We start from the raw sequence: 27,362 nt of genomic DNA, 5'->3' as shown, positions 1-27,362 counted from the left end.
TCACATCCTATTGTAAGAGATTTTTAAGTGTCTAACTAACCTGTAACACTCAACTTCATGCCCACTCCTACAATGGAGTCTGTCATGGGTACTGTTGTACCTTACCAGCAAACCCTTTGATCCTCATCTTTCCACAAGGTGGAATTCTTTGTTGCTATTACCTTGGCTAGGTGAGTGCGGGGACCTGAGAGTGCTGCTGAGCCATCCCCCTTTCTTAAGATTCCATGCTGACAAGATCGTGCTTCGCTTGATCATGGTGCACCTTCCCAAAGTGATGTCCTCCTTTTGTATAAGCCAGGACATTATACTCCTGGTCTCCCCCTCCTCCCGCCCGCCCTCTACTGAGGCTGAGAAAGCTCTCCACTGTTTAGACATACATAGGGCGCTTTTATATTATTTAGAGAGCACAAAAGAGTTTAGGCTAGACCCTTTATTTGTTTTTTGGGGCCACACAAGGTTTGTGCTGTTTCATCTGTGGCCAAAGTGGACTGTCCTCTCACTTTGTACTCCCTCCCCCTTCACTTTCATGACCCTTTTGGCATGTGGGGGGAGGGGAATGCTCTGAAGATGCAGGAATGCAGAGAAAATCTTGTCACTCTTCTCTTTTGCAGGCCTGCACATGCATAGTCCCATGTGTGCCTGCACAGTAACAACAGTTACTGCTTTCTCCAAAGATTGGTCCTGTAACTCCCAGTAGACATTCCTGATTATCTTTTGTGATCACCAAGAGGGAGACAAAATAGGTCATGATATCAAGAGGTACAAATTGTATTGTGTCCAGTGAGTCAGTTTTGCAGGCTTACTGGCTTAAGTTCTCCTGTTTCTATTGCTGGACCATTTTCTTATTTGAAATCAAAATTTACACTATATTAGTAATTGTCAAAGGAAAATTAGCATAATGATGTGACTGTCTAGCAAATGAAGTTTCCGATTTCTGTAGATGCTGTTATTCCTCTTAGTATCGTTAGCTGTGGGTTATTCTTAACCTGTATACTGTCCTTCTACACACAGTTTGAAGCCCCTCCGGTCTTTCTTTTCTTCCTGCTTAAAGTCACTGCCTGGTGTTAGAAGAAACCTTTCTCCACAGCTCACAGCTCCCATCAGGCAAAACAACAAAGACAACACAGACATCAAAGAATGGAAAGAGTATGACAAGTAAGCAAGCAGTGCTTGAGGTCTGCTGATTAAAATCTTTTCATTTACTTCTCATTAGTGATAGACTCTAACTAACAAGCCTAATGCTCACTTGAGAGTTCTGGGATACTACAAAAAATCGGGCATCCATATTAGGGGTCTCTGACTGGTAGTTGCCTCTGGGGCCTGCAACAGAGAAAACATGTCCTGGGAAAAACTGAAAGAATCTGCTGAATGAATTACTTGTTGCTCAGGTGGGGGCTGAGGTTGTGAATGGTAACAACGAGAGATCAGAAGCAAATTAGAAGCCAGTTTTTAAGACCAGTAAGGACTTGTATAGCCCAGGCTAACCTGTTCTCATCAAATCTTAGAGGCTAAGCAGGTTGGACCCTGACAAGTATTTAGATGGGAGACCATTGTGACGCAGAGGCAGGCAATGACAAACCACTTCTGAATGTTTCTTGCCTTGAAATCCCCACCAGGGGTCCTCATAAGTCAGATGTTACCTAACGGTAAAAAAAGGTTCTCTTGTTGCCCAGCTCCTAATGGGCAGTTAGTTGCATTGTGTGCCAGCTCAGGTTGTTACAGTTGTCATAAGCTCACAGATTGAGCAGTTAGGAGCAGCATTTGTGGAAGTCCTCACTGAGGCATGTAGCTCACCAGCACAGAATGATGCCTTGCCCCTCAACTGTAATAGTTCAGGACAACTCTAGCCACACAGTGGAATGCAGGCAAGTCCCTGGGACATTCAGTGAGAGAAAAACTGCACATTAGCCCCATCCCAGCAGCCATTTTTAACCCCAGTAAAAGCATCTGCATATGAAGAAGTGGAATGGGTGTTTTTTAAAGTCATGAACTAAGGGTGTGCACTGGTCATATTAATTTTGTTTTAGGATTTCAGGGAGGGCAGACTTTTTAGTAGCCCAAGTTTTCAGAAGTGTTACTGTTTTGGGATTCTGTTTCAGTATATTTTTTGGATTCTGGAATTCCAGTCACCAAAAACAAGGTCTAAGAACATAAGAACATAAGAACAAGCCAGCTGGATCAGACCACAGTCCATCTAGTCCAGCATTCTGCTCCTCGCAGTGGCCCACCAGGTGCCTTTGGGAGCTCACAGGCAGGAGGTGAAAGCAATGTCCTGCTGCTGCTGCTGCTGCTGCTCCCGAGCACCTGGTGTACTAAGGCATTTGCAATCTGAGATCAAGGAGGATCAAGATTGGTAGCCACAGATCGACTTCTCCTCCATAAATCTACACCTACACCTACTAAAGGCAGTAGCCCTTCCAAATGTAAAGTCCATGAGCTCCACTGCTGATCAACAATCCCCGCAGATTAAGCAAGAGTCTAGATGCAGAGCTGTGGGATTCATTCTGCGAGGTCAGAGGAATCGCGTTCCATCCTCTGACTGTGCTTAAAATTGTGTGAATTTTGAAAAGTACTTTATACTGTAACATGATATTCTGTAGGAAATGGGCAAACACTGCCCGGGGCTGAACCAAGTGCTGGCTGGCTGTGTTTGAGAAGAAGCAGGCCTTAGACTGGGCAAAGCCTTGATCTTAAAGGACTGGATGAGCCAGAGGCGTACAGCCTATAGAGACATGGAGTCACCCATGTCCCCATCCAGTATGCCTTTCGGTCATGTGGGGGGAGCCACATGGCCAAGATGGTGTGTGCCTCAGCCACACGACACCGAGACCCACCCACCCCCACCTCCTTGCAGGACGGTTCAGGAGCCGGCCTGCAGGGAGCTGGGGGGCAGGGCCCAGTGACCTGGGCTGCCCGCTGCCGCCAAGCCCTGAACTGCACAGGGGCCAGGGACGGGGCTTGGTGGGGTGGCCCCACCCTTGCCCCCCTCCCTGGTCTCCACCACCCGAAGCCATGCCCCTGAGTGCGGGAGAGTGGGGGCGCCCGGTGTTGTCTCCAGGCACCATTTCCCCCCAATACGCCTCTGTGATGAGCAGTTTAGTATGTGTTGGAAGTCTACAGTGGCAGCAGTCTAGGCTGTGGGAAAAGCAGCTCATTCTTCACAGTGTGCCTGGTGGTGCTGAGCAGAGTGCCCTGGCCTTGAGATCTAAGGCATTGGGGAACTATGCTGGTGTGGCCGCTGCACTGAACAAAGTGTGTGTGTTTATTACATTTACTCTCCATGTTTCCTTTTGGCTTCAGCTTGTAGCCTTCTTCCAACCTAACTAGCTCTTTGGATGGAGGAGGGGTTCTTCGGCTGCAGGAAGGCTACTTGGAGAAAAGGCTGGATCCATTGCCCTGTCTAGAACGTGTCTGGTTCTAACTATTGCCTTCTTGACCTGTGCCAACAACTTTTCTTTTCAGATCTAAGTTGTTTATGGCTGACCTTGAGTCAGGGTTGCATTACCTGTTCAGGGTAGAACTTGCCACTCACAGAACTCTGGAAGGAGCTGCGCTAAAGACTTTCAAGGATTTTGTTACAGTCCTCGCAAAGGTAAAAAAAAAACCCTTTTCATTGAATTTGTAAGAAGGCCATAAATCGTCTTTCTAAGCCTCTGGAAGGGTCTAATAAAACAGTGATGCATTTTATGTGGAGTGAGAAGAGGGACTAATAATTGCCAAACTCTCAGTCTGTTGCACTGGTCAAATAAAGCCATGACTAAATGTTGCTACCACAGATGTAAAAGGTGCTGCTGTCCTTTGACAACTGATGTGTCATTCTCATGCATTTGTGCTTATTTTCTTCTCTCTCTCCCCATCCCAATTCTTTCAACTGATTTTAGTTACAATGATATTCCTTCTAGCTAAAAGGAATATCACTCTGCATCTTTTTATTTTATCCTTGGACTTTATTTGATGTTTCTTTTGGTGGCAAACCAGGGCATTATGGTGGCTGTTGTGTTAGAGAAAGAGCCCTGCCTTCTCCTCCAAAGCTGCCCTTGCCTCTAGAGATGCCCACTTCCTAAAATAGATAGAGAAAACCAAATGAATGTCTGTTGACTTCCAGATTATTCATAGGGACAGAAACCTGCAGAGCCAAGATACAAGGAGCAGAATAAGCTGTTGGGATTTGAGAGATGAGTTTGGGAGAGGTGGTGTCTGTTTCAGTTTCCTCTTTTGTAAGGACATGACGTGAAGTACTGTATAAAGCAGCAAGGAGCAACTGATAACGTGTTCCTCTGATGTGACAACTCTCCTCCCCCAAGCACTTGTTTCTAGACATACTAAATCAGAATGAAAGTGCAGCAAACATTCTTTGCTGTTTTTGCTAGTCATAGAAGTAATTATTTTTAGGCTCTTCTCACACTGTTTTATGTTCCCTTCAGTTTTGTATGTAGGAATCTGAGCACAGGTGCCCGGATTATGGCATTTTACAGTTATGTTGTAGCAACTACAAATGAGTGCCAGGATTTCTGTGAAAGTCTGTGTGACAAAAGTGAGGGCCAGTCCTGGAAATAGTGTCTGAGTTTAGCCAATCATGCTGCAGTGCACTGTATGAATCCTGCCTGCGCAAGAGGATAAATGCAAACAGACTTGCATGAGATGGTATAGTCTGCTGGCATGTGACTTAAATATTGGAATAAATATGTTTAATTTTTTAATTACTTTTTTTGTAATAGACTTTCTTTTGGGGTTGTTTCTATTGTCTTGGTGTTGTCCTTGAGGGTGATCATGGAAGTGCTGATGATTCCTGTTGCACTCACCTACATACAAGGAAGGGCAGTTTTCTAGAATGTAGACTTTAGAGACCTTTGGTAGGCATATAGACAGTTTTCTGTTTCTTGCTGTCATTCTCATCAGAGTGCCAAATCATCACCAGAGCCTTCAAGTTGTGGACTGCACTCTGTCCTGCCTACTTACACATGGGTTTCTGAGCAAGAAGAGTTGACTGACTACCAGACAGCAAATTTTATACTCTGGAGTGTCATGGATGTTTGTCTAGATTAGGTCTTCTTGATCCAAGAAATACAAAGTTACAGGGAGTACTGCAGATAACGTTTTAATGGTCTCAGGAAAACCTCAGAAGATTGGCACAGCTGCTGGAAATGTTGGGGGCCACCTCCGAGGTCACGTGGACTTCACAGTCAGAGCCAGCAGTGTAAAGCTGAACCTGGCCAGGCTGAACCCTGCCTCAAACTGCTGTCTCCTCCCCTGAAGCTCCATGTCTGAAGTCATGTGGACTTGGGAGGCGGAGCCAGCAGTATAAATGTAAACCTGGCCAGGGCAAGCCAGCAGTTCAACGCTGGCCTGACCAGGTCCAGTGTTGAACTGTTGGCCCCACCTCCAAAATCCACGTGGATCCAGCCAGGCAGTGGGGGAAAGGTGTTTTCAGTGCTTGTCCTAGATTCTGTTTTCCATAGATGTGCCCCTGTTCTTAGGTCCTTCCCCAAACCTTGTCGAGATGTAGCAGCCAGAACTGTGCACAGTTTCCAAACCTTTGTGCAAGGGCATTACAGTGCTGACTGTTTGATTTTAGACACCTTTCCCAATAATTCCACCATGGATTGATGCTGCACAGTAGGTTGACATTTTTATTGAGCTTTCCATTCCAACCCTAAGATTTTTCAGCCTTGGTCTCAGCCAGTTCAGACCCCATGAACATATATTTAAAATTAGGATGGTTTTTTTACTCTAATATGCATCACATTACTTTATTTGAACTTTATTTGCGATGATGATGTCCTCCCGTAGCTGTTCATAATCCATCTTGGTTTTCACCATCCTGAATAATTTAGTATCATCTGCAAACACTATTTGCGTTTGGTTCCCAAGTGCTTTGTAGGAACACTTTCCTTCATTGTGAATTCTATCCATTTATCCCTATTTTTTGCGTCTTGCCATTTAACCAACTTTTAAGAAGAGGACCTGTTCCCTTAATCCCTGATGGCTAAGCTTGCTCAAATCTTTAATGTGGTACTTTGTAAAAGTTTTTCGGAAGTCTAAGTATATGTTGTCTATTGGATCATCCTCATCCACATTCTCATTAATTTGTTCAGAGAATTCCAGGGGCTGTTGAGGCAAGATTTCTCTTTGCAGAAGCCATGCTTATTTTCTCTCAGGAGACTATGATCCTCAGTGTTCTTAATAAGACATTCTTTAATAACAGTTTCTACTAGTTTACATGTAACACATGTTTGGCTAACTACCCTGTAATTTTCTGGATCCCTTTTGGAACTCTATAAAAACTGTGTGACATTTGCTATTTTCCAGTTGTTAGCAGAGACCAATTTTAGTGACAAGTTATAGGTATGTGTAAGTAGATCAATACTTTCATGTTTAACTTCTTTGGGAACCCTCAAGTGTATGCCTACATATGCTTACTACTATAAGTGTATCTGGACTGATAGACCTGTTTGTTTTCAGTTCGCCCAGTAGTCCTAAAATATATCTGACCCTGCAGAGAGTGGGCAGCAAACTCTGCCATGCCTTCAAAAGACCGTGATATGACTGTGACAAGGTTTGAACCTGCATCTCCCTGACTGGATCATTGGCAAGCCTCCTGGTTCAGAAAAATGGTTCTGCACATTCCCATCACAATTGGAGACAGACCCATGGTTCTTAAGGTCATGAATTCCTGAGCATAAACTGATAAATTCCTGAGCATACCCTTAGCATAACCTGGTAAGTCAGCCACAGCCTGAATGTTGTACTCTTCAGGGAAGTCATCCTTCGGGCCTTCAACTTACGACCTGAGATTGCATCTATCAGTTCATCTAGGGACCTCTCTGGCACGTATGGCTGATGGCAAACCAGCAGGATCCCTAACTGGTCCTTGTGTCCAACACAAGTGCAATGACCAGTCCCTTCTAGTATTGCCGAAAGCTTTCACGGCCAGAATCACTGGGGTGTTGTGTGGTTTCTGGGCTGTATGGCCGTGTTCTAGTAGCATTTTCTCCTGATGTTTTGCCTGCATCTGTGCCTGGCATCTTCAGAGGATCTGATGGTAGTAAAGCAAGTGGAGTATATATATACCTGTGAAATGTCCAGGGTAGGAGAAAGAACCATTTTCCTGTCAACAAGTGTAAAGGGTGCAATTAGTAAGCTTTATTTGTATGAGTTGGGTGGGATCCATCCATCCATCCATCCATCCATCCATCCATCCATCCATCCATCCATCCATCCATCCATCCATCCATCCATCCATCCATCCATCAAGATAGTATAAATTAGTGAGGGCATCTTCATTGTAGTAGCCTGGCCTTTTGATCCCTTTGATTGCTTACTGCCTAGAGTGGTGGGTGGTGTTCTGGGTGGTGTTCACTAGCCCTTTGGCTGCTTACTGCCTGGAGACATCCTTCTTATATCCATCTTATCAAAAGGAGGCAACTTTGCTGTTACCACCACCAGAATCCCATTAGAAAACATCATTACTAATTCTGAATCAGCAATTTATCATCTCCCTGAGGAAGAAGCGGAGGAAGTGAGAGGGGAAGCAGCAAGGATTCTGAGAAAGGCAAAACTTCCCTCCAGTAACATAGTGAGGAAAGAAAGAAAAGCCATCAAAGACCTCAATTCTGATTCAGAAATCATCATTCTCCCAGCAGACAAAGGGAATACCATGGTAATCATGAAAACAGAACAATACAAAGAAGAAGAAAATCAGACAACTTTTGGATCCTACAACATACAAAAACTGAAACAGGACCCTACCAACAAAATCACCAGAAAAACCAACTGATTAAGAATGCCTCAATTAATCTTAACATATGCCAACATCTTTGCAAATCTGAAGGCCCCCCCCTAGACTTTTAAAAATCCACAAGGACTCCACTCCACTCAGACCCATTGTGAGTGCCATCGGATCCCCTACGTATGATTTGGCAAAATTTCTGGCTGCACAATTACAGTCCTATTGGACTTAACACACACTACATTAAGGACTCTACATTACACACTACATTAATTTTATGAACGGAGAGATGCTCTTAGCCCCGTAATAGCAAATTTTTACATGGAACACTTTGAGAAACAAGCCCTGGAAACAGCACCAGAAAACCCCACTATATGGCTCCATTATGTGGATGACATGTTCACAATGTGGAGCCATGGAGAAGAAGAACTTTAAAAGTTTCTGGACCATATTAACAATATCTACCTGAACATCCAATTTACTATGGAAAAACTACCATTTCTAGATGCCTTAGTCATTCGAAAATCAAACCAATAATTGGGCCACACAGTATACAGAAAACCTACACACACTGATAGGTATCTACATAAAAACTCCAATCATCACCCAGGACAGAAAAGGAGCACAATAAAAACTTTGGTAGATTGTGCAAAAAGAATCAAGACAAACTGAATCACCTAAACTGGGCTCTATAGGCTAGTGGTAACTCCATTACAGACATCAAAAGAGCTGTAAGATCCAAGAACAAACCACAGGAAAGAAGATAAACAGCCACCCAGAGGGAAAGTGTTCTTGCCATATATCAAGGGAATCACTGATCATATAGGAAAACTGATGAAGAAACATAACCTCGAAACAATCTACAGACCCACTAAGAAAATTCAACAAATGCTACATTCAGCAAAGGATAAGAGGTATCCTCTAACTTCTGCAGGAGTCTACAGCATTCTGTGCAGCTGTGGACAAGTCTACGTGGGGACCACCAAATGCAGCGCCCAGACATGAATCAAAGAACATGAAAGACACTGCAGACTAATTCAGGCAGAAAAATCAGCAATAGCAGAACACATGATAAACCAAGATGGGCACAGAATATTATTTGAAAATACAGAAATTCTGGATCACTCTGACAACCACTATGTCAGACTACTCAGAGAAGTCATTGAATTCCAAAGCACATGGACAACAGAAAGGAAATCCACAAGCACATGGATAGCAGAAAGGAAATCCACAAGCACATGGACAACAGGAAGGAAGAAACTATGAAAATGAACAAGTTTGGCTACCAGTACTGAAAAACACTAGAATCAAGACATGAACACCACCCAGACAAAGTTTGTCTCCAGGCAGTAAGCACTCAAACGACTAGTGAACACCACCCACCACTCTAGGCAGTAAGCAATCAAAGGGATCAAAAGGCCAGGCTACTACAATGCAGATGCCCTCTCTAATTGATTATGCTATCTTCCTGGTTACTCACATGCTAAATGGATGGATCCCACCCAACACATGCAAATCAAGCTTGCAAATTGCACCCTTTACACTTGTTAACAGGCAAATGGTTCTTTCTCCCACCCTGGACATTCCACAGGTATATATATATATTCCACTTGCTTTACTACCATCAGATTCTCTGAAGATGCCAGCCACCCCAGTCCTTTCTTGCTTTGTGAATACCGTATGTACTCACGGATAAGTCGAGTTTTTCAGCCCTTTTTTAAGGCTGAAAAATGCCCCCCTTGACTTATATGCAAGTCAGTGATTCTACTGGAGGCGGAAGGACATTTTGATGGGTGGTTTCCAACCTGTACTCAGGGAGGCAGGATGTAGAATTTCGTCACTTCCTGTGTACTGGTTGGACATCCAGTAAGATCCAGTTTACTTTCCTGCCTGACAGGGAGAGCAGCACCTTCACCAGGCTCTGCAAGTTTTCTGTTTTTTCTTAGTATTTTCTCTGTAGCCTCATTCTTTGTGTCTGAACCTAAACCTATCTTCCTTTGTCTGTCTTTGTGCTCCTTGTCTCTAAAACCTCAGCTAATTCTGGGAGACACCCAATTAACAACAGGGACTCTTCCCACCAAAAAGATCAAAAAATGGCCGACCGTTTCTCTCCCCTTCCAGAAACCTTCACCCACTCTCTAGCTGAGAGCACCAGGGCAGCCACCTGCAGTGACCTCTCCAGAGGCCCCAGGGGCATGGATGGCCAATCTGCTCCCCTCCCTGACGGGGAAGGACGCACACAGCCGCAATCAAAGAAGCCGCGCAAAGAGGCGACAAGCGGCAAAACGTGGCGAAACAAAAAGCAGCCCCAAGAACCTGATGCTATGATGACTCAGCGCACCGCCGATTCCTGGGTCTCCCATGCATCATCCCGGCGCTCTCCCACCCCGCTGGGGGTGGACGATTGCACCGAGGACCCAGAGGCCTCCCACAACGCGGCAGGCTCCCCGGGAACCTCACGACCCTCCGCAACAACGGAGTACCGTGAAGAGACCCAGATCGCGCGTCAAAGCAGGGATGAGGAGGGGGAAGACAGCGACGCCTTTTCATGCAGGCAAGATTGCAGTCGTGTAAACATAGAGGGGGAGGGAGCTTCGGGTAGAACAGCAGCACTCCCCAACATAAACAGATGGCCTGACGCCTCCCCCCACCAGTTGGTTAATTTGTTCAGAGACGCCATGAGAGAAGAAATCCAGACTTATCATAGGGAGGAACACGGTCCTAAGCGTAGGAGGCGCTCTCCGTCTCCAGCAAATTGCCATACCTCCCCCAGACACAGAAATCCCTTAGATTTCCCTGGAGAGGAGAATACCAGTGAAGGGGAATTAGGAGAGGAGTCTGACCATTTTTTGGAGACTGAGGAGACCAGTGCAGACAATCAGGAACAACCCCTAAAATTTTTCAATGTAGAAAATATCTCTCTCCTCATCTCTAAGGCCATTAGTTCACTGGAACTTAAAGATTCCAAGGATGCAGTAGACCCCGCAACCCCTTCCACCTCAGATAAACCCATCAAGGGATGCCCTAAAGGGAAGAAAGATATCTTCCCACAGGAGGATCGTAATTCCGTATTCCTCCCGGTACCGGAATGCTTCCAAAGAGGCATTTTGAAGGAATGGGCCATGCCCACTTTGGCTAAACCCTTGTCTCCTTCATTTAAGAAACTGTACCCAGTTCCAGACTACATCAACAAGTTGCTCCAGGTTCCCTTGGTAGATGCCCCAGTTTCTGCACTTCAATCAGGAGGTCTGGTAGCCAAAGATGGTGTGGGCACCATCAAGGACCAATTGGACAAACGCTCTGAAGCCATCCTTAAGAAAGCTCATGATGGCCTTGCAGCCTTAGCCAAACTCCTTCTCTCATCGGCCACTATGGCCAGGGTGTCCATTGTTTGGCTACGTAGAATCTTGGAAATGCTCCCTCCTGAGTCCGAGGCAATCAGAGAAGGAGTCAAAAGGATTCTACTTAGCTCCTCATACCTAGCAGACTCTAACCATGAGGGCCTCCTGTTGACTTCCAAGATTATGGCTAACAACGTGGTAGCTAGGAGGCATGCATGGCTCCGAGCATGGCAAGCCGACATTCAGTCCAAACATGTGGTAGCAGGCTATTCCTTCCAGGGCGGCAATCTCTTCGGGCCAGAATTGGATCAAGTCCTAATACAAACAAAAGATAATAAGAAAGCCATGCCTAAATCCATCAGAGTGGATCACCCCAACCAGGGTTACAGACCCAATCTTCAGAGATCATCATTAATAGAACTCTTCATTGTAATCCCTCATGACGGAAAACGCTGCTAAGTAAGCCCACCAGGGTTTTCGTCGATCCTCCGGTCAGTTCAATAATTCCTTTCGCAACAACTCTAAATCCGGCAAACCTTTCCGTCCCAACGGAAACAACAAATAATGACTCTCAACCACTACCGGTAGGAGGCCGCCTTAAATTCTTCAGGGGATGCTATCTAGGTGAACAACACGACCTGTTGTTCAAGGATGTGGATGTGATGGAATAGTACTGTAAAACTAGCAAAATCACACATGACTGTGAAAAGCATCTTTGCCTTTTGATCTCCTGGAGCAAGGACAGGAAACTATGCAGAGGTGCTAGGATGAGCTTCCAAGGCCCCTGGATTACCTGCGTGGCCTGAACAGGATTTTCCTGGGAAGGGGGAAAACAAAGGTTTTAAAATTCCATCTTGAAGGCGTGGTCAGAGAAGGATCTCTGGGCCACGGGTTCCCGGAATAGAGACAAAAGAACCAAAATAGATATGACCACCTAAGCAATCACATAACTGCATCTAAGTTTTATTTCTTTTATTTCTGTTTTTCAATAAAAATCGTTGAGACCTCAGCTGGTTGGAGTTATTGGAGAAAAGAACCCAGGTTTTAATGAAACAAGCATTGGCTCTCCCAGGTTTGCTTTCATGATATGGATGATGTGTTATTTGGCGGCAGTTTTGCCCCTTTGCCAGGGTAAGTGCCCCGGAGTGGGCAAATCCATCAGCGAGGCTGCCCTGCTGCTCCCAGTGGTGGATTTGCCCTTCCCCTTTGGGTGGGAGTGAAAGTTCAGATAGCACAGACCAGCCATCGGGCATTCTTCCTATACAAACTAGAGAACCTGCACTGGGTTCAAAGGCAGGGTTGCAAGTTTTTGTTCAGCCATCCCCAACTGAACTTGATGACTGTGCAGATGGGATGCCTCTCACTCCTCCCCCCAAGACAAAGAAGGGAAGAAGTTAGATCTGTTTGGTCATAAGTTTTGTCCCGGTTGTTGGCGAATTCCCTGTACGTAAAGCTTTCTAAATGTGATTTTCATAAGCCTCGGTTGGATTGTTTTGGGCTACCGCATTTCTGCTGCTGGTTTAGAAATGGACCCCACTAAGGTTGCTGATGTGTAGGCATGGCCCCCTCCTCAGACTCGTAAGCAACTCCAGTCCTTTCTGGGCTTTGCCAATTTTTACTGTGACTTTATTCCTCACTTTTCCTCCTTGGCTCTCCCTCTGACTGATCTCTTACGTACCAAGGAGATGGGTGCTGCGGCTTCCCGCCCCGGCACTCCTTTGGCTTGGAGCCCCGCTTGCCAGTCTGCTTTCGATTCCCTGAAGGCTGCCTTCACATCTGAACCTGTTCTTGCCCACCCTGACCCCTCCTTGCCTTTTGTTGTTCATGTTGATGCTTCGGACAAAGCTTTGGGGGCTGCCCTACTTTAGTGAGGTTCAGATGGTCGTCTCCACCCCTGTGCTTACCTCTCCTGCAAGTTTTGGGCGCTGAACTTAATTGGACTGTTGGTGATAAAGAAACCTGTGCTATTAAGGTTGCTCTTACTGTATGGAGGCATTTCTTAGAGGGAGCGGAGCACCCCTTCAAGGTCTGGACTGATCATAAAAACCTGACTGCTCTTTGCTCCCCAGGCCGGCTTTCCGCTGGGCAGACTTTTTCGCGTGCTTTCGTTTCACAGTTCATTTCTTCCCAGGCAAAACCAACCATTTGGCTGACGCCCTTTCCCGCTTGCCAGAGGGGGAGGAGCGCAAGGTGAATCCTTCGCTTTCCCGCACTATTCTCTCCCCCTCCCACTTGGGCTTGGCTGTCACTCGGTCTCAAGCAAGGGCGGAGCCCCCACTATCAGTTTCTCCTCCCAGCCACCTCCCCTCCACTTACTTGGAGGCTGGAAAATCCCTGGTGCCTCTTGAGGAGGGCGTTGATGGTTTGGGCTTACGTGATGGCATTTGGTGCCGTGGCTCGTTGCTGTATGTGCCACCCCATCTGCGTTCTCAAATCCTCCCCCAGGGGCACAATTCCAAGTCAGCAGGTCATTTTGGCTTTGTGAAAACTTTGCATTTGCTCCACAGACAGTTGTGGTGGAAAACTATGCATAAGGATATTGAGGCTTATATCAAGGGCTGTCCTGTCTGTGCCATGGCAAAAACAGTTCCAGGCAAGCCCCATGGATTGTTACAGGACATTGCATTGCCCAGTGAGCCCTGGCAGGTGATTTCTATGGATTTTATTACGGACTTGCCTTTGAGCATGGCAAAACAGTGATATGGACTGTGGTTGATCTGTTCTCTCGCTCTGAATCCCAGGCCTCCTCTGACACTTGGAGCAACTGCCAGGCTTTAGCTTACGATGAATCGGCCCCTTCCGACGGCCGGCCGGCTGGCCAACAATACGTTTCCAGCCAAAGGTGCTGTAGCCCCACGTCGCACTGCCAAAACCCAAAGGTTGAGATTCTCGATAGTCCAGACCCCGACGATGACGCACGGTAACTCCCTGCGAGCTGTCTAATGGGGCAGTCATGAACTGGTTGATGGAGCCAAAAAATCCACCTGGGGTAGAGGCTTCCCTGTCTGCCGCACTGCCGAGCGGGATCTGAGGCCCCTCTGCTGGGTCAGAGGCTTAGTCCGAAGTTCCTGTTAAGTCATCAGGAATGGGGCGCCCTTGGTCTGTAGCCGCAGACGCACCCCCTGGCTGGGGCTCCGAAGTCATCCTGCTGGCAAAAAAGTCTTTAATAAAAGTTGCAAAAGTGGAAGGTGAAATTCCAGCAATGCACAGCAACATGGAATTCAACCTAAGCGGAGTTCTGGTATAATGTCAGAATCCCAAAAACTGAAACAAACTCATGTAAAAGAACAGTAGTTTATTGAGTATTGAGGATCTCCTCTTGTCATGCCAGAACTGAGATTTGCCCACGCAAAACCCAGTAGTTAAAGCAGACTGCACCCCCCCATTCCTGGGAAAGCGCGCCCAAAAGGAACTGTGAAAGAGATAACAGCGAAACGGCCAGGCTCTGACCTTGGACAGCACCTGGTACCACATAACATTTTACAGAAGACAGTTGAAGAGCAGTTTGAAATGCAATTAACCCATTCCACCACCCCCAGCATACAGAAAGCAGCAATAGAAAAATTCCCCTAAAACAGGCCTCCTGAAATTTTCCCTGTTCGCTGAGTCTGATGTTGACAGGGTCCTGGCTGCTGTTAGACCTACTACCTGTCCTCTGGATCCATTCCCCTCTTGGCTAATTAAAACATGTCGGGAGGAGTTACGACCCCACCTATTGAACATCATCAATTGCTCCCTTGAACAAAGAGTATTTCCGGGGGGGTTGAAGGAGGCAATGGTTTACCTACTCAAAAAGACCATCCTTAGATCCTGTAAAGGATTCAATGGTGTTGATGAGCGGGTCAGCCGCCTGGCCTTGACTACATTCCACAGCCCGGGCGATGGGCCAGCTTCTCCGGCGGAGACCTTATCTCTGCGAGGGAGATGAGACCTCCGTTCCCATGGGAAACCGGGAGGGGGGATGGGATGGACAGAGTTATAACCTGTGCTTCTGGCGGGAGATCTTATTCCTGCCACGGCGTGTACGTGAGCTTTCTAGGATGTCTGAATAAACGGTCTTTTACACCCAAAAAGCCTTTTATTTCTGCTTCTATGGAATTCCTTACAGATCCTGGTGATCTGGCCAATTACCGCCCAGTTTCGAATCTTTCATTTCTGGGAAAGGTAATTGAGAGAGTGGTGTTGGAGCAGCTTCAGGACTTTCTGAAGGACACATCGGCACTCGATTCTGTAATGAACTAGTAAAGTCCAGGCAAAAGTAACCGTTTTCAGTTCTTTATTGTACTGGCAGTCATAGTCTGTTTATATTGTGATTGTTTATATTGTGATGTAAACCGCTTGTTTATATTGTGATGTAAACTGCCCTGAGCCCTTTGGGGGAGGGCGGTATAAAAGTGGAACAAAATAAATAAATAAATAAATAGTCGAATACAGGCGATGTGAGTTCTCAGACTCAGAACTTTGATACTAGCTTTAATAAAGTAGCAAACCCCTTTCCTGCCACAGAATAATCAACAATGCAGAGTTTCACACAGAGTTTCACACAGAACTGAGATAACATAAAAGCAGACCAGGCAGAGAGCCAGGACCGACAGGCGGGATGAAATCCAAGGACAGAACACACACCAACATCATCCTGACATTTCGCCTCCCCCAAAAACCTCCCCCCGGGTTTGTCAGGAAATACCTTGTGGAAAGTGGTAACAAGAATGGGGCGTGAACGTCAGTAGCATAGACCCATTGATTGTGTCCCATGGGAAATCCCACCCACAAAACCAGATATTGTAGTCGGTGGCGATGCATACGTGAAGTGAATGGCGTCGATTTCATAATTCTTGTGTCCTTCAATCAGAACTGGAGGAGGGTGTTCCGGGGGGCCGTGCCAGGCATCGAAATCTGGAGCCCGTTTGAACAAGCTGAAATGAAAGACAGGATGAATATTGCTAAGCGAGTTTGGCAATTGAAATTTAGCAGTGACGTTATTGATAACTTGCACAATCTTAAAGTGACCAATAAACTTTTTTCCAAGCTTGGTATATTTATGTACATCTCGAAGGTTTTTAGTGGAAAGATACACCCAGTCATTCACATGTAAAGGAAATGAAATCCAATGCTTATCTGCTTGCATTTTCTGGGACTCTTGGGCTTTGCGCAGAGCTATTCCAATTGAGTCTCAACCCTTAACAATGGTTTGGACTCAGTCATTTTGTTCAGGAGGCTGTATTGGGTCTGAGCCCAGAAGGGGAAATGCTGGGGCAGAGCGTCCAGAGACGATCTCAAAATGAGTCTTCTGGGTGCTGGTATGTACAGCATTGTTATACGCATATTCAGCAAAAGGCAGCAGGTGTAAGGAATTCCATAGAAGCAGAAATAAAAGGCTTTTTTGGTGTAAAAGACCGTTTATTCAGACATCCTAAGCTCACATTACCACGGCGTGGCAGGAATAAAGTCTCCGCCAGAAGCACAGAGTTATAACTCTGTCCATCCCAACCCCCCTCCCAGTTCCCCATATGGGAACGGAGTTCTAATCTCTCTACGCCAGAGATAAAGGTCTCCGCCGCAGATGCTGGCCATCGCCCGGGCTGTGGAGAATATGTAGTCAAGGCCAGGCGGCTGTCCAGCTCATCAACACCATTGAATCCTTTACACTCTGCCTCCCTTAAAAGACTTCTACTCCCCCCAGGTTTGTCGCGGAAAAGGTCGCGATGGAAAAGCAGAAATGAGGGCAGGAGGCGTCAATATTTTTGGAATAAACCCATTGATTATACCCAGAGGAATATCCCACCCAAGAAGACTAAATATGTACAGGCGTTTTGCGATTAAAGCGAGAGTCAGGATGGCGTCGAATTTCGTAATGCTTGTGGCCATCAATTATAGTGATTGGGAGTCTCTCCGGCGGGTCGTGCCCAGCGCATCCCGGAGCAGGGGAGGGCCTCCTTGAGCAAACTGGAATGGAAGACAGGATGGATATTACTTAGAGAATTAGAGCAAAGTCAATCGGGCAGTGACATCATTAATCACTTTAGTAATCTGAAAAGGTCCCCACGAATCTTTTGCCCAGTTTTGAAAATTTATGCCGCGTCTCTGAGGATTTTTTTGGTAGACAAATACACCCAGAAGCCCCTGCGTAAAGGGAAATCCGGCGGTGCTTATCCGCTTGAAGTTTTTAGGAGTCTTTAGCCTGCTGTAAAGCGGTCTGGACCATTTTCTACACCCCTCGGCCAGAGATGAAATCCATTGTTGAAACTCCGGAGGATTCAAGCTTCCGCGAATAGTTCGCGACTAGCGGAGAGGAAGGACCGACCAGACACTGGTAATCTCGAAGGGGTTTTGTACTGCTATGAACGCATTATTATAGGCGTATTCTGCCAGCGGAATTAACTTCGCACCAGGTATTGTCTTGGTGGTAGTTGGTGTAACAACGTAAAAATACTGCTCCAGGAGTTCTGTTAGGTTTCTCTCTGACTCACCGTCACTTTGAAGGCGTGGTAGGGTAGAAGCAATTGCCGGGGCGGCCCCCAACAAACCCAGAAAAGCTTTCCAGAACTTTGAAATGAATTGGGGGCCCTGATGCGGAGACCACCTTAACGCCGGCGGAGTGTAAACGAATAAATATGCTGAATGAACAGACGCGCTAACTTGGAAGCCGGAGGGATGGAAGCACATGGGATGAGAAAATGGGCTTGTTTTAAGAGAATAAGTCCACCACCACCCACAAGACCGTGTTGCCTTGACTTTCTGGCGAAATCCGTAATAAAATCCATGGAGATGACTTCCCAGGGGCGGGAGGCCACCGGGAGAGGCTTCAACAGACCATGGGAGTTTTCGGAACGGTTTTGGCTTCCGCACAAAACAGAGCAACCTTTAATATATGTCTCAATGTCCTTGCGCATCGCGCGCCACCAAAATTGACAGCGGGCCAAATGCAGAGTTTTAAGGAAGCCAAAATGTCCAGCCGGCGGAGCATCGTGACAGGCCTCGAGAACCTGCTTACGGAGGGGGGGAGGCGCGTACCAACAATCCCCCCGCTGCCAAACACCATTCTCCAAGCGCAATTGAAAGTCCTGCCTTCCTCCGCTGCAGTGGCTCGCGCAGCCCCGCCTCCTCGAGTTCTCCATTAGGAAAGAGGAGAGACCAGGCTGGGAATGGGTGGAGAAGGAGGAGTGGGCGTCTGAGATCGAGTGACAGCCAGCCCCAGAATTAAGGGAGGGAGGAAGAGCAGGTGCGTGGAATCTCCGTGGGCAGCTCCACCCCCCTCTCCCGGGCGTGGCGAGAGCGCATCAGCCAGTTATTGGTTTTCGGGGAAAAAATGGACCCATTGAAAGAGAAGCGAGAAAAGAAATGCGGCCGCGGAGTTGTTTTCGCTGGACATCTTGAGGGGGGTGGAGAGGGCGGCCAAGTTCTTGTGATCTGACCAAACTTGAAAGGGGTGTTTTAGCCCCCTCCAGCCAGTGGCGCCATGAAGTGGAAAGTGCTACTTTGATGGCCGCGGTCTGCTTTATCCCCTACAGTCCAGTTGAGCTCAGCACGGAGAATTTCAGCATTTTGATGAAATAAGCACACGGAACCAGCCTATCATCTTTATATTTTTTCTCTGCAACAGGGAACATTGCTCCAAAAGCGCTTTGTCCCGAGAGCATCCACGTGAACCACAAGCGGAAGAAGATCTGGGTCAGGGTGTTTTAGGATAGGTTAGGTGGTAAAGCTGATTTTAAAAGCTGAAAGGACTGTCTGACATTCTTTTGACCAGGAAAGGGGGGGGGGCCCCGGGCAGCAGCCTGTGGATCTTTACCCTTAGATGCGTAAGAGGTCTGTGAGTGGGAGAGTCAGGTTCAGCGGTGGAATAGGGGTTATAAAGTCCACGATAGAAATTAGCAAACCCTAGGAAAGATTGGAGTTCCTTTTCGATTGGTAAGGGAGCAGGCCATTTGGAGGGACTGCTTCAATCTTAGCAGGATCCATTTTTAGCCCCTCGAGGAAGAGAATCCGGTAACCCAAATAGTCGATAGAGGGTTTGAAGTGGAAACAACATTTTAGAAAGTTTGGCAAAGAGGGGAGTTGTTGAGCAAAGCGTTTCAATACTTCCCGAGACCAATGCTTCATGCTCCTCCATTTGGGGTTTTGTGAATAAGAATTAAAACATCATCTAAGTACACCCACTACTCCCTTGTATAATGTAAATCATGGGAGAGAACTTAGTTGATAAGGGACGCATAAAAGCTCCGGGGGCCCCACTTAACCCGAATGGCATTATTAAGTTATTCATACTGTCCAAATTTTGGTGTTTAAATGCAGTCAAATGTTCATAGCCTTCCGCAATCCTGACTCTGTAGTAAAGCTTCTCTTAAGTCCAACTTAGTAAAAATCGTCCCTTGCCCAAGGAATCTAAAAGGTTCTTGATTAATGTAAAAGGGTATTTATTGGACAGGGAAGCCGCATTGAGTCCTCGGTAATCCGTTGCAGAGCCTTAAAGACCCATCCCTTTTTTTTTTAACAAACAATACAGGAGCAGCATGTGTGTGTTTGGTAGCCCGTGCTCGATATGAACCCGAAGCGAGGTTCTTGTCTAAGAAAGGCACGAAGTTCCCTTCTCCTCATTGGGACTCACATCTGCGATAGAATTCCTACCCTTGGGCGAGTTCGCCCCTGGCTGTATTACGATTTTGCAGTCAGTGTCTCTATGGGGTGGCAATTGATAGCATTCTTGCTCCTGAAATACTCTGGCTAAATCTTGGTATAGCGGATTGGGAGATGCCCGGTAGAATCCCGGGAGCAATTGAAGCGTGCATCGCTGATGAAGCGAGTATGTCCAGGAAGAAGGTGAGTTTTCCCCCCAATTCATGTGTTCTCCGCAGGGAGGGTCAGGGAATTCTAAGATCCTTCCTTTCCAAATGAATTTTGGTTCAGGTAACAACAACCACGGCATGCCCAGAACTATGGAGTGTTTGGCCACCGGCGCCAGAATAAAACTAATTTTCTCCCAATGGTCAGCGAAGAGGAGGAACCGGTTAGCGTTTTTTTGAACTGGGCGGTCCTTCGACCCGAGAAGGACTGCCGTCCATTTCCCGAGTGAAACGGTATGGAAGCTTAACCAGGGGTACGCGGTCTACGTCAAGTTCCTCCGCCACCTGGGGCGCATTAAACAATGGGAGCACCCAGAATCTACAAAGGGCTGAGGCTATAATACGAGTATGCTTAGCGGGGTTGGCCAGAAGCGCTTGAATAAGTAATGGGGCGCTGCGCTTCACTCACCGCATCTGGAGTCGAACCCTTATCCATGCGGGGGGGGGTGAAGAGCAGCAAACAGCTGCTTCCCCCCCTCCTCTGGTGTGCGCCAACGATAACTGCCTTAAGAGCCGAGAGCCCGTTGGGAAGGCGGCCCGGATCTTAGCGTGGTGGCTTGGCGGAATTAAGGGTGCTTAGCCCGGCGACGGGGCGGTTGGCTTCTGCTTTTTCGGGCAGTTGGCAGCTAAGATGACCTGGTCCTCCGCGAGTAAAGACACAATCCCAGGCGGCGGCCAGTACCGGAGGTAGTTCCGGTAGAGAGCTGCTGGGCTTGGCTTGCGAGTCGCTTGGCGGTGAGTCGTGGCGGCGGGTTTTGGGCGTGGGCTGACCCCGGCACCAGCGTAATCAAAGCGAGAGCGCCACTTGAGATCCCAGAAATTCGATCCAATCAGCAATAGTCGCGGGGATCCGAATAAGAAACTTACCGTTTCATGCCAGTTTACGCCGTCGACAGCATCCGAGAAGTATTCACGCATTTCATGTGCGCTCAGAGCCACTCAGGAGAAGTCGAGCAACCGCCCGCCTGAAATTCACGGGCAAATTCTGCAAGCTTGGCGGTTTGCCTTGCTGAATAAGATTTGATAGATGCCGGATGGCTTCATTTTTTCAGCATCCGGATCTTGGAAAGCGAGCCCTTAAGGCTTGGAGAACGCCCGGCACCGTCTTGAGTATCCTCCCCTTGCAGATTCAAAAGAAGTCACAAACCAGTCGGCTGCCGCTCCATCTAAAACCGGAACTGATGTCCCGTATTTTTTTAGCGTTCAGAGCCGGGTACAAATGCGTCATAATAGTCCTCCATGTGGGCATCGAGTTGTAGGATGAAGTAGGGAAGTTTGGAAGCGGTCCCCATCCCGAAAGCGGGCAGGTATTGGAGGTCTGTAATATCCTCTCTCCCGCGGCCCGCTTGGCGCCCGCTGGGGCAGCGGTTGCGCAGGTTGAAGGCAGCTGGCGCCCAGGGAGGGCGAGGAATGCGGTGGTAAGGTGGGGGCCCCAACGCCCGGTGCCGCTGGTGTTCTGGTGAGGAGCGGTCCTTGGAAAGGTGGCAGATGCGCGAGTAGCAGGACCCAGCAGCGTCGCCCCTCTGGGCGTTGGCTGTACCAGTGACAGCGTAGACTCCAACTTGGGGCATCTTGTCCTGCTGCTTCTTCAGTTCCCTCTCCAAAGGCGGCTACAATCTCTCTCCTTAGCGAGTCAAAGAGCATCCTGAATCGCGCATGCAAAAGCTGCTTTCTCTACGTTCCAGTTTGGCCAGTTAGATCTCCGTTGAACAGCTGCAGATTAGATTCACTTTGCGATGCGCATAAAGGCCTGAAGCAACTTCAGCGTTGGCAGCTGTAGAAATCCAGTTTGGAGTGTTCCAGGACTTTATCATGGACTGATAGGTTCTGCACATATTGCCGTTGCAGCGTCTTTAGTACGGTCCAATTCGAGTTGGATTTCTTTGCTGCTGCTGTTCCGGTCTCTTTGCAGGTTTTCAAGCTCTTGCTGCAGCTGCTCTTGTTGTTCCTCTTCCCATAGCGCTGGCGTTCACGGGCCCATGCTTCCTGGGCATCTTCTTGATAAGTCGAAGCCCACTTCCCTCATCCCAGCTCTCTCTTTGATGGGAGGAGATAGATCGGATGGGAAGGCAGGCTTTCTTGATTCCTCTTCATCCAGAGATGTAGGACCTCTCGCATTGCCCACCGGCAGCTCCACGAGGAGCACCTCGGAGTGCAGCTGCTGATCCGGGATCTGGGGTCGATCGGAAGCTGAGTACGGATACCCCTCCCAATCCCGATATAGTCCGGTTTCAACAGTGGTCTTCGGGCCGGGCCCCAGTGCTATGCCACGGTGGATTCTTAGAACATCACCAAAATACGAGTCCAGGAATGCGTTCAATGGACTCCTGTGTTGCGCATGAAAGGTGGTCAGACCCGTCTCTTCAGTGACAGGTTGCATCTGAGGTTTGTAATCCACCACGGAAGCTTGGGCAGATATCCGATCCTGGGCTCGATCCATAGACAGCACTAAGCGACTCATGCAAATCCACATGATCGTCTTCTGCGTCCCCTCGTCCAAGCGAAGTAAGGGAAGACTTCGTGTTGATCTGAGGGCGACGGAAAGAGTTACCAGCGCGGCCCGTGCTCCCGCCGGTTCCTCCAAATCCATAAGGGAAAGCCCGGAGCCCTCTTTGGGGGCTACCGCACCTTCCACAGATTCTGGAATATTCAACCTCTCCATGCCGAGACACCAGAGGTCCACTGCACTAGGAAGATAGATGAACTAGGATTCCTGCCACAATGTAAGGAATTCCATAGAAGCAGAAATAAAAGGCTTTTTTGGTGTAAAAGACCGTTTATTCAGACATCCTAGAAAGCTCACGTACACGACGTGGCAGGAATAAAGTCTCCCGCCAGAAGCACAGGTTATAACTCTGTCCATCCCATCCCCCCTCCTGGATTCCCATGGGAACGGAGTTCTCATCTCTCTCGCAGAGATAAGGTCTCCGCCGCAGATGCTGGCCCATCGCCCGGGTTATGGAATGTAGTCAAGGCCAGGCGGCTGTCCCGCTCATCAACACCATTGAATCCTTTACAGCAGGTATGCCCAATTATTCTGATGGTAGTTAGTGTAGCATCGCAAATATTGTTCCAAAGTCTGATTCGTACGTTTCGATTGGCTGTCAGATTGCACGTGATAAGGAGAAGATAAAGCTGATTCAACTCCCAGAAGCGCCAGAAACGCCTTCCAAAACTTAAAAACAAATTGAGGGCCCTGTCCGAAATTATCTTAGATGGGGCGGAGTGTAATCGATAGATGTGCTGAATGAATAATCTTGCCAACTTGGGGGCAGAGGGAATGGTGGAACAAGGTATGAAATGTGCTTGTTTAGAAAACAGGTCCACCACCACCCACAAGACAGTGTTGCCTTGACTTTCCAGGAGGTCTGTGATAAAATCCATGGAAATAACCTGCCATGGCCGGTCGAGAGGAGGAATAGGCTGCAACAACGCACGAGTCTTTCCCGGAATGGATTTGGCTTCAGCACAAACAGGACACCCTTTGACATAAGCCTCAATGTCCTTCCGCATGGTGTGCCACCAAAATTGGCGGCGTAGCAGATGTAACGTTTTCAAAAATCCGAAATGCCCCGCTTGTGTAGCGTCATGGCCAGCAAGAAGCACAGTTTTTCTGAGATGCGGTGGCACATACCAACAGTCTCCTTTTCGCCATGCCCCGTCCCACAGTAACAGTGATGGACCACCTTCACTCTCCGGAACAGGGCTTTTCCCCGCCGTGAGAAAATCATGTAAGAGAGAAGAAACCATATCAGGATACCTGGGAGGAGCATCAGCCGGGGGTGATGAAACCAGGGGCGGATCGGATTGCATGCGAGTTTGGGACCGGGGGACTGCGAGACCCAATTGTGACGGAGAAAGCACAGTACGTGGAATGGCACGTAAGGAGGTCTCCGCCCCCCGAGGAAGGCGGGAGAGCGTGTCCACTAATTGGTTGGTTTTCCCGGGGAAAAATGCACTGTAAACTGGAACCGGGAAAAGAAGTCAGCCCACCACAATTGCTTAGACAACATTTTATTGGGGGTGGACAGTGCTGACAGGTTTTTATGATCCGACCAAACTTGGAAAGGGCGGGCAGCCCCCTCTAACCAGTGGCACCAAGTACTGAGAGCTTCTTTAATGGCTGCAGTTTCCTTATCCCCTACTGTCCAATTGAGCTCAGGACCAGAAAGATAGGCACAAGGAGACAGTTTTCCATCTGCACCTCGTTGTAACAGGACTGCCCCTAAAGCTTTGTCGGACGCGTCTACATGTACTATAAACGGCAAGTCAGGATCGTTGTGGGTTAAAATAGTCTCAGTTGTAAAAGCAGTCTTAAGTTGTTGAAATGCCCGCTGGCAACTGTCAGTCCAATTAAGAGGGCCACCCGGCTTAGCTGCTTGCGGCCCCTTGCCTTTCGTACGTAGTAAATCGGTTAAGGGCAAGGCTATTTGGGCGAATTGTGGAATAAAGTCACGATAGAAGTTAGCAGTTCCCAGAAACGATTGGAGTTCCCTGTGGGTGGTAGGGATGGGCCAATTTACTACTGCTTCCACCTTAGCTGGGTCCATTTCCAATCCCCCCTGACACACGATATCCAAGAAAACCCAACTTTTCCTGATGGAAGGCACATTTAGACAGTTTCACAAATAAAGAGTTGTCAAGAAGCCTCTGCAGCACTGTGCGAACCAGAGCTACATGCTCCTCCTTGGTGCGGAAATAAATCAGGACAGCTTTCTCCCAGTTGCCCTTCTAACTGAACTCAGGATCAGGATTTTGCTATTGCTGCTTTCTGTATGCTGGGGGTGGAGGAATGGGTTAATTGCATTTCTAACTGACTTTCAACTGTCTTCTGTATGATGTTATACTGTACCAGGTGCTGCTCAAGGTCAGTGCCTGGCTGTCTCTACTGTTGTCTCTTTCACAGTTCCTTTTGGGCGCGCTTTCCCAGGATGGGGGGTGCAAGCTACTTTAACTACTGGGTTTTGCGCGGGCAAACCTCAGTTCTGGCATGACCAGAAAAGATCCTCAAAACTCAATAAACTACTGTTCTTATACATGAGTTTGTTTCAGTTTTTGGGATTCTGACACGGCTTCCCAAATGGCTATAGACCAGGAGAGAAAGAAAGGGTCAGTTAGAGAGGGGGACGAGCCACTGTGTTCTCTGCTTCGCTCTCTCCTGCCTTCTTCTCTGCCGTTCCCCTTTCAGCTGCTTTCTGTGCCTTGTTCTCCTCTGCCTTTTCCTCTACCACCTCCCGTCCCATTCACCCTCCACGGCCCCTAGCTTCTTCCCTCTCCCCGGACCCACGCATGCCGGCCTCGCCCCTCCTTAAAAAGCCTCCCAAGGGCTTCTGGGGCGCTCCTTTCCCCCAACTGCCACTCCTTTGTTAGCTCAGCGCCCCACCTCCCCGTGGACCTTTCCCATCCCTGACTTATACTCGAGTCAATAAGGTTTCCCAGTTCTTTAAGGTAAAATTAGGTGCCTCAACTTATATGCGGGTCGACTTATACGTGAGTATATACAGTATAGCAAATGCCAAGATATTGGAAATATTTGATCTGCTCAATTTTGTGGCCCTTAATTTTGTGACCCTTCCAACTCTTAGCAAAAATGAGAACTTTAGTTTTAACATAGCTAATTTCCAGTCTGTTCTCTTCACAATAATTAGCAAAACTGTGCATTAGGCGTTTAAGACCAATGCTGGACAAGGACACTAACACTGCATCATCTGCATATAACAGTAAAGGAACATGGGTAAGATGTAACTTAGGACTAGAGCTTTCCAATTACCAATAGTAGACTAATTGCCTGGTAATTGGAAGGATCAGTAGGGTCTTCCTTTTTGTAAATTGATACTAATACGGCTAATCGCCCGCTGTTTGGGATAACTCCTGTATTATTAATGATGGTAAAGACTGCCACCAGGAAAGGGGTCCACCACTCCAGATCTGATTTCAAAATCTCCGAGATAATTGAATCTGAACCAGCTGCTTTCCCATTTTTTTAGACCTCTTATCAAGTCAGCAATTTCCTGTACTAAGACTGGGCCAGTCAGGCAATTCAAGAGAGTCTGCCAACTCATCAGCATAAAAAAGGTTAGAAAAATAGCTATGCCAATTAGGTGGAGAAATTGATGAGGTTGATGTCAGACCCAGATTACACAATCCATTGATCAGATACCAAAACTGCTTGGAATTATTTGTTGCAGGTGCGTGTAAAAGTTGGTTCCACTTAAGTTCCACTAGAGATTGCTGTTTATATTGAATACAATGTTGGAGATAGCGCTTTAGATTCTGAAGACTAGCAAGATCCATGTGGGAATTAGATCTTCTGAATCTCCTATACAGGGAGCATATTTGTTGGTTAATTTTAATACATTCCTTGTCAAACCAAGAATTATTTGAACTCCTTATAACTACTCTGGACTGGTCTTTGCTTATCAAAGAATTTGTCAAATGAGCAATTAAGCTGTCAAACAGCTCTATCCCCACTCTTGGGCTGTTTGCTTTCATTATACCCGATTTTAAATTGGAAACAAAAGGCAATGTATTGTCGAAGGCTTTCACGGCTGGAATCATTGGGGTACTGTGTGGTTTCCGGGCTGTATGGCCGGGTTCTAGTTAGCCCGGAAACCACACAGCACCCCAACAAAAGGCAATTTTACAAAAGCTTTAAAAGTGGCCTCAGTTTGTGATAACCACTTCAAATGAAAATGTAGATCATTGCTGGCAGCTTCAGGATTTGTGGTAGACCCAACAGAAAGAGAAAACACTAAAGGGAAATGGTCACTCAATGCATAATCATCGATAACAAACTGGGAAATTGAATCCAAAAGTTGAGGGGAAACAAGGACATAATCTATCACACTACAATCAATGACTGACATAAAAGTAAAGCCATCTGCATTAGAGAACTTTCTCAAACCATTCAACCAAATTTTGTTGAAACGCATAGCAAATCTGGCTGAATTAAGACCAGTAAAATTACTAATTTGATCTTTTGAATGCAGGAGTAAATAAAAATTGTATTACTTTGGAGTCAGAAGTCACACTGTCCAATAAAAAATACATACAGTTGCCCACTCTAGCGTTAAAATCACCAGCCAAAATTATTTCAGTAGATGGAAAGTTTTTTCTAGCTCTTCAACATAAGTAATGAAATTTTCCCAAGTTCTCAACAACATACCATGAATTGTCGAAGGCTTTCACGGCTGGAATCATTTGGGTGCTGTGTGGTTTCCGGGCTGTATGGCCGTGTTCTAGCAGCATTCTCTCCTGACGTTTCGCCTGCATCTGTGGCTGGCATCTTCTGAAGATGCCAGCCACAGAATCTGGCAAACGTCAGAGAGAATACTGCTTCATTAACCGAGCCCTAACCAGTACAGCTTTATACTCTATGAGTTAAATCTGGGGGATATAAACATTTACTATGATCCAAGAAGACTTTCCTAGGTGAATGTTAATGAGGGG

At 47.2% G+C, this 27,362-nt stretch overlaps 1 protein-coding gene across 1 annotated transcript in view; it reads left to right on the top strand.

Annotated features, from left to right (window-relative positions):
- QSOX2 (quiescin sulfhydryl oxidase 2) overlaps window positions 1–27,362 on the top strand; it is a 128,684-nt gene that overhangs the window by 38,943 nt on the left and 62,379 nt on the right. Inside the window, exons 7-8 of the mRNA XM_048512192.1 lie at window positions 1,012–1,155; window positions 3,463–3,592. Coding sequence (XP_048368149.1) covers window positions 1,012–1,155; window positions 3,463–3,592 — 274 coding nt within the window. The remainder of the gene's footprint in view (window positions 1–1,011; window positions 1,156–3,462; window positions 3,593–27,362) is intronic.

This window comes from Sphaerodactylus townsendi, linkage group LG12, assembly GCF_021028975.2.
Source record: "Sphaerodactylus townsendi isolate TG3544 linkage group LG12, MPM_Stown_v2.3, whole genome shotgun sequence".
In the NCBI taxonomy this organism is placed as follows: domain Eukaryota; kingdom Metazoa; phylum Chordata; class Lepidosauria; order Squamata; family Sphaerodactylidae; genus Sphaerodactylus; species Sphaerodactylus townsendi.
The sequence above is the reverse complement of the archived record's forward strand: the minus strand, read 5'-3'. Positions and strand labels throughout refer to the sequence as shown.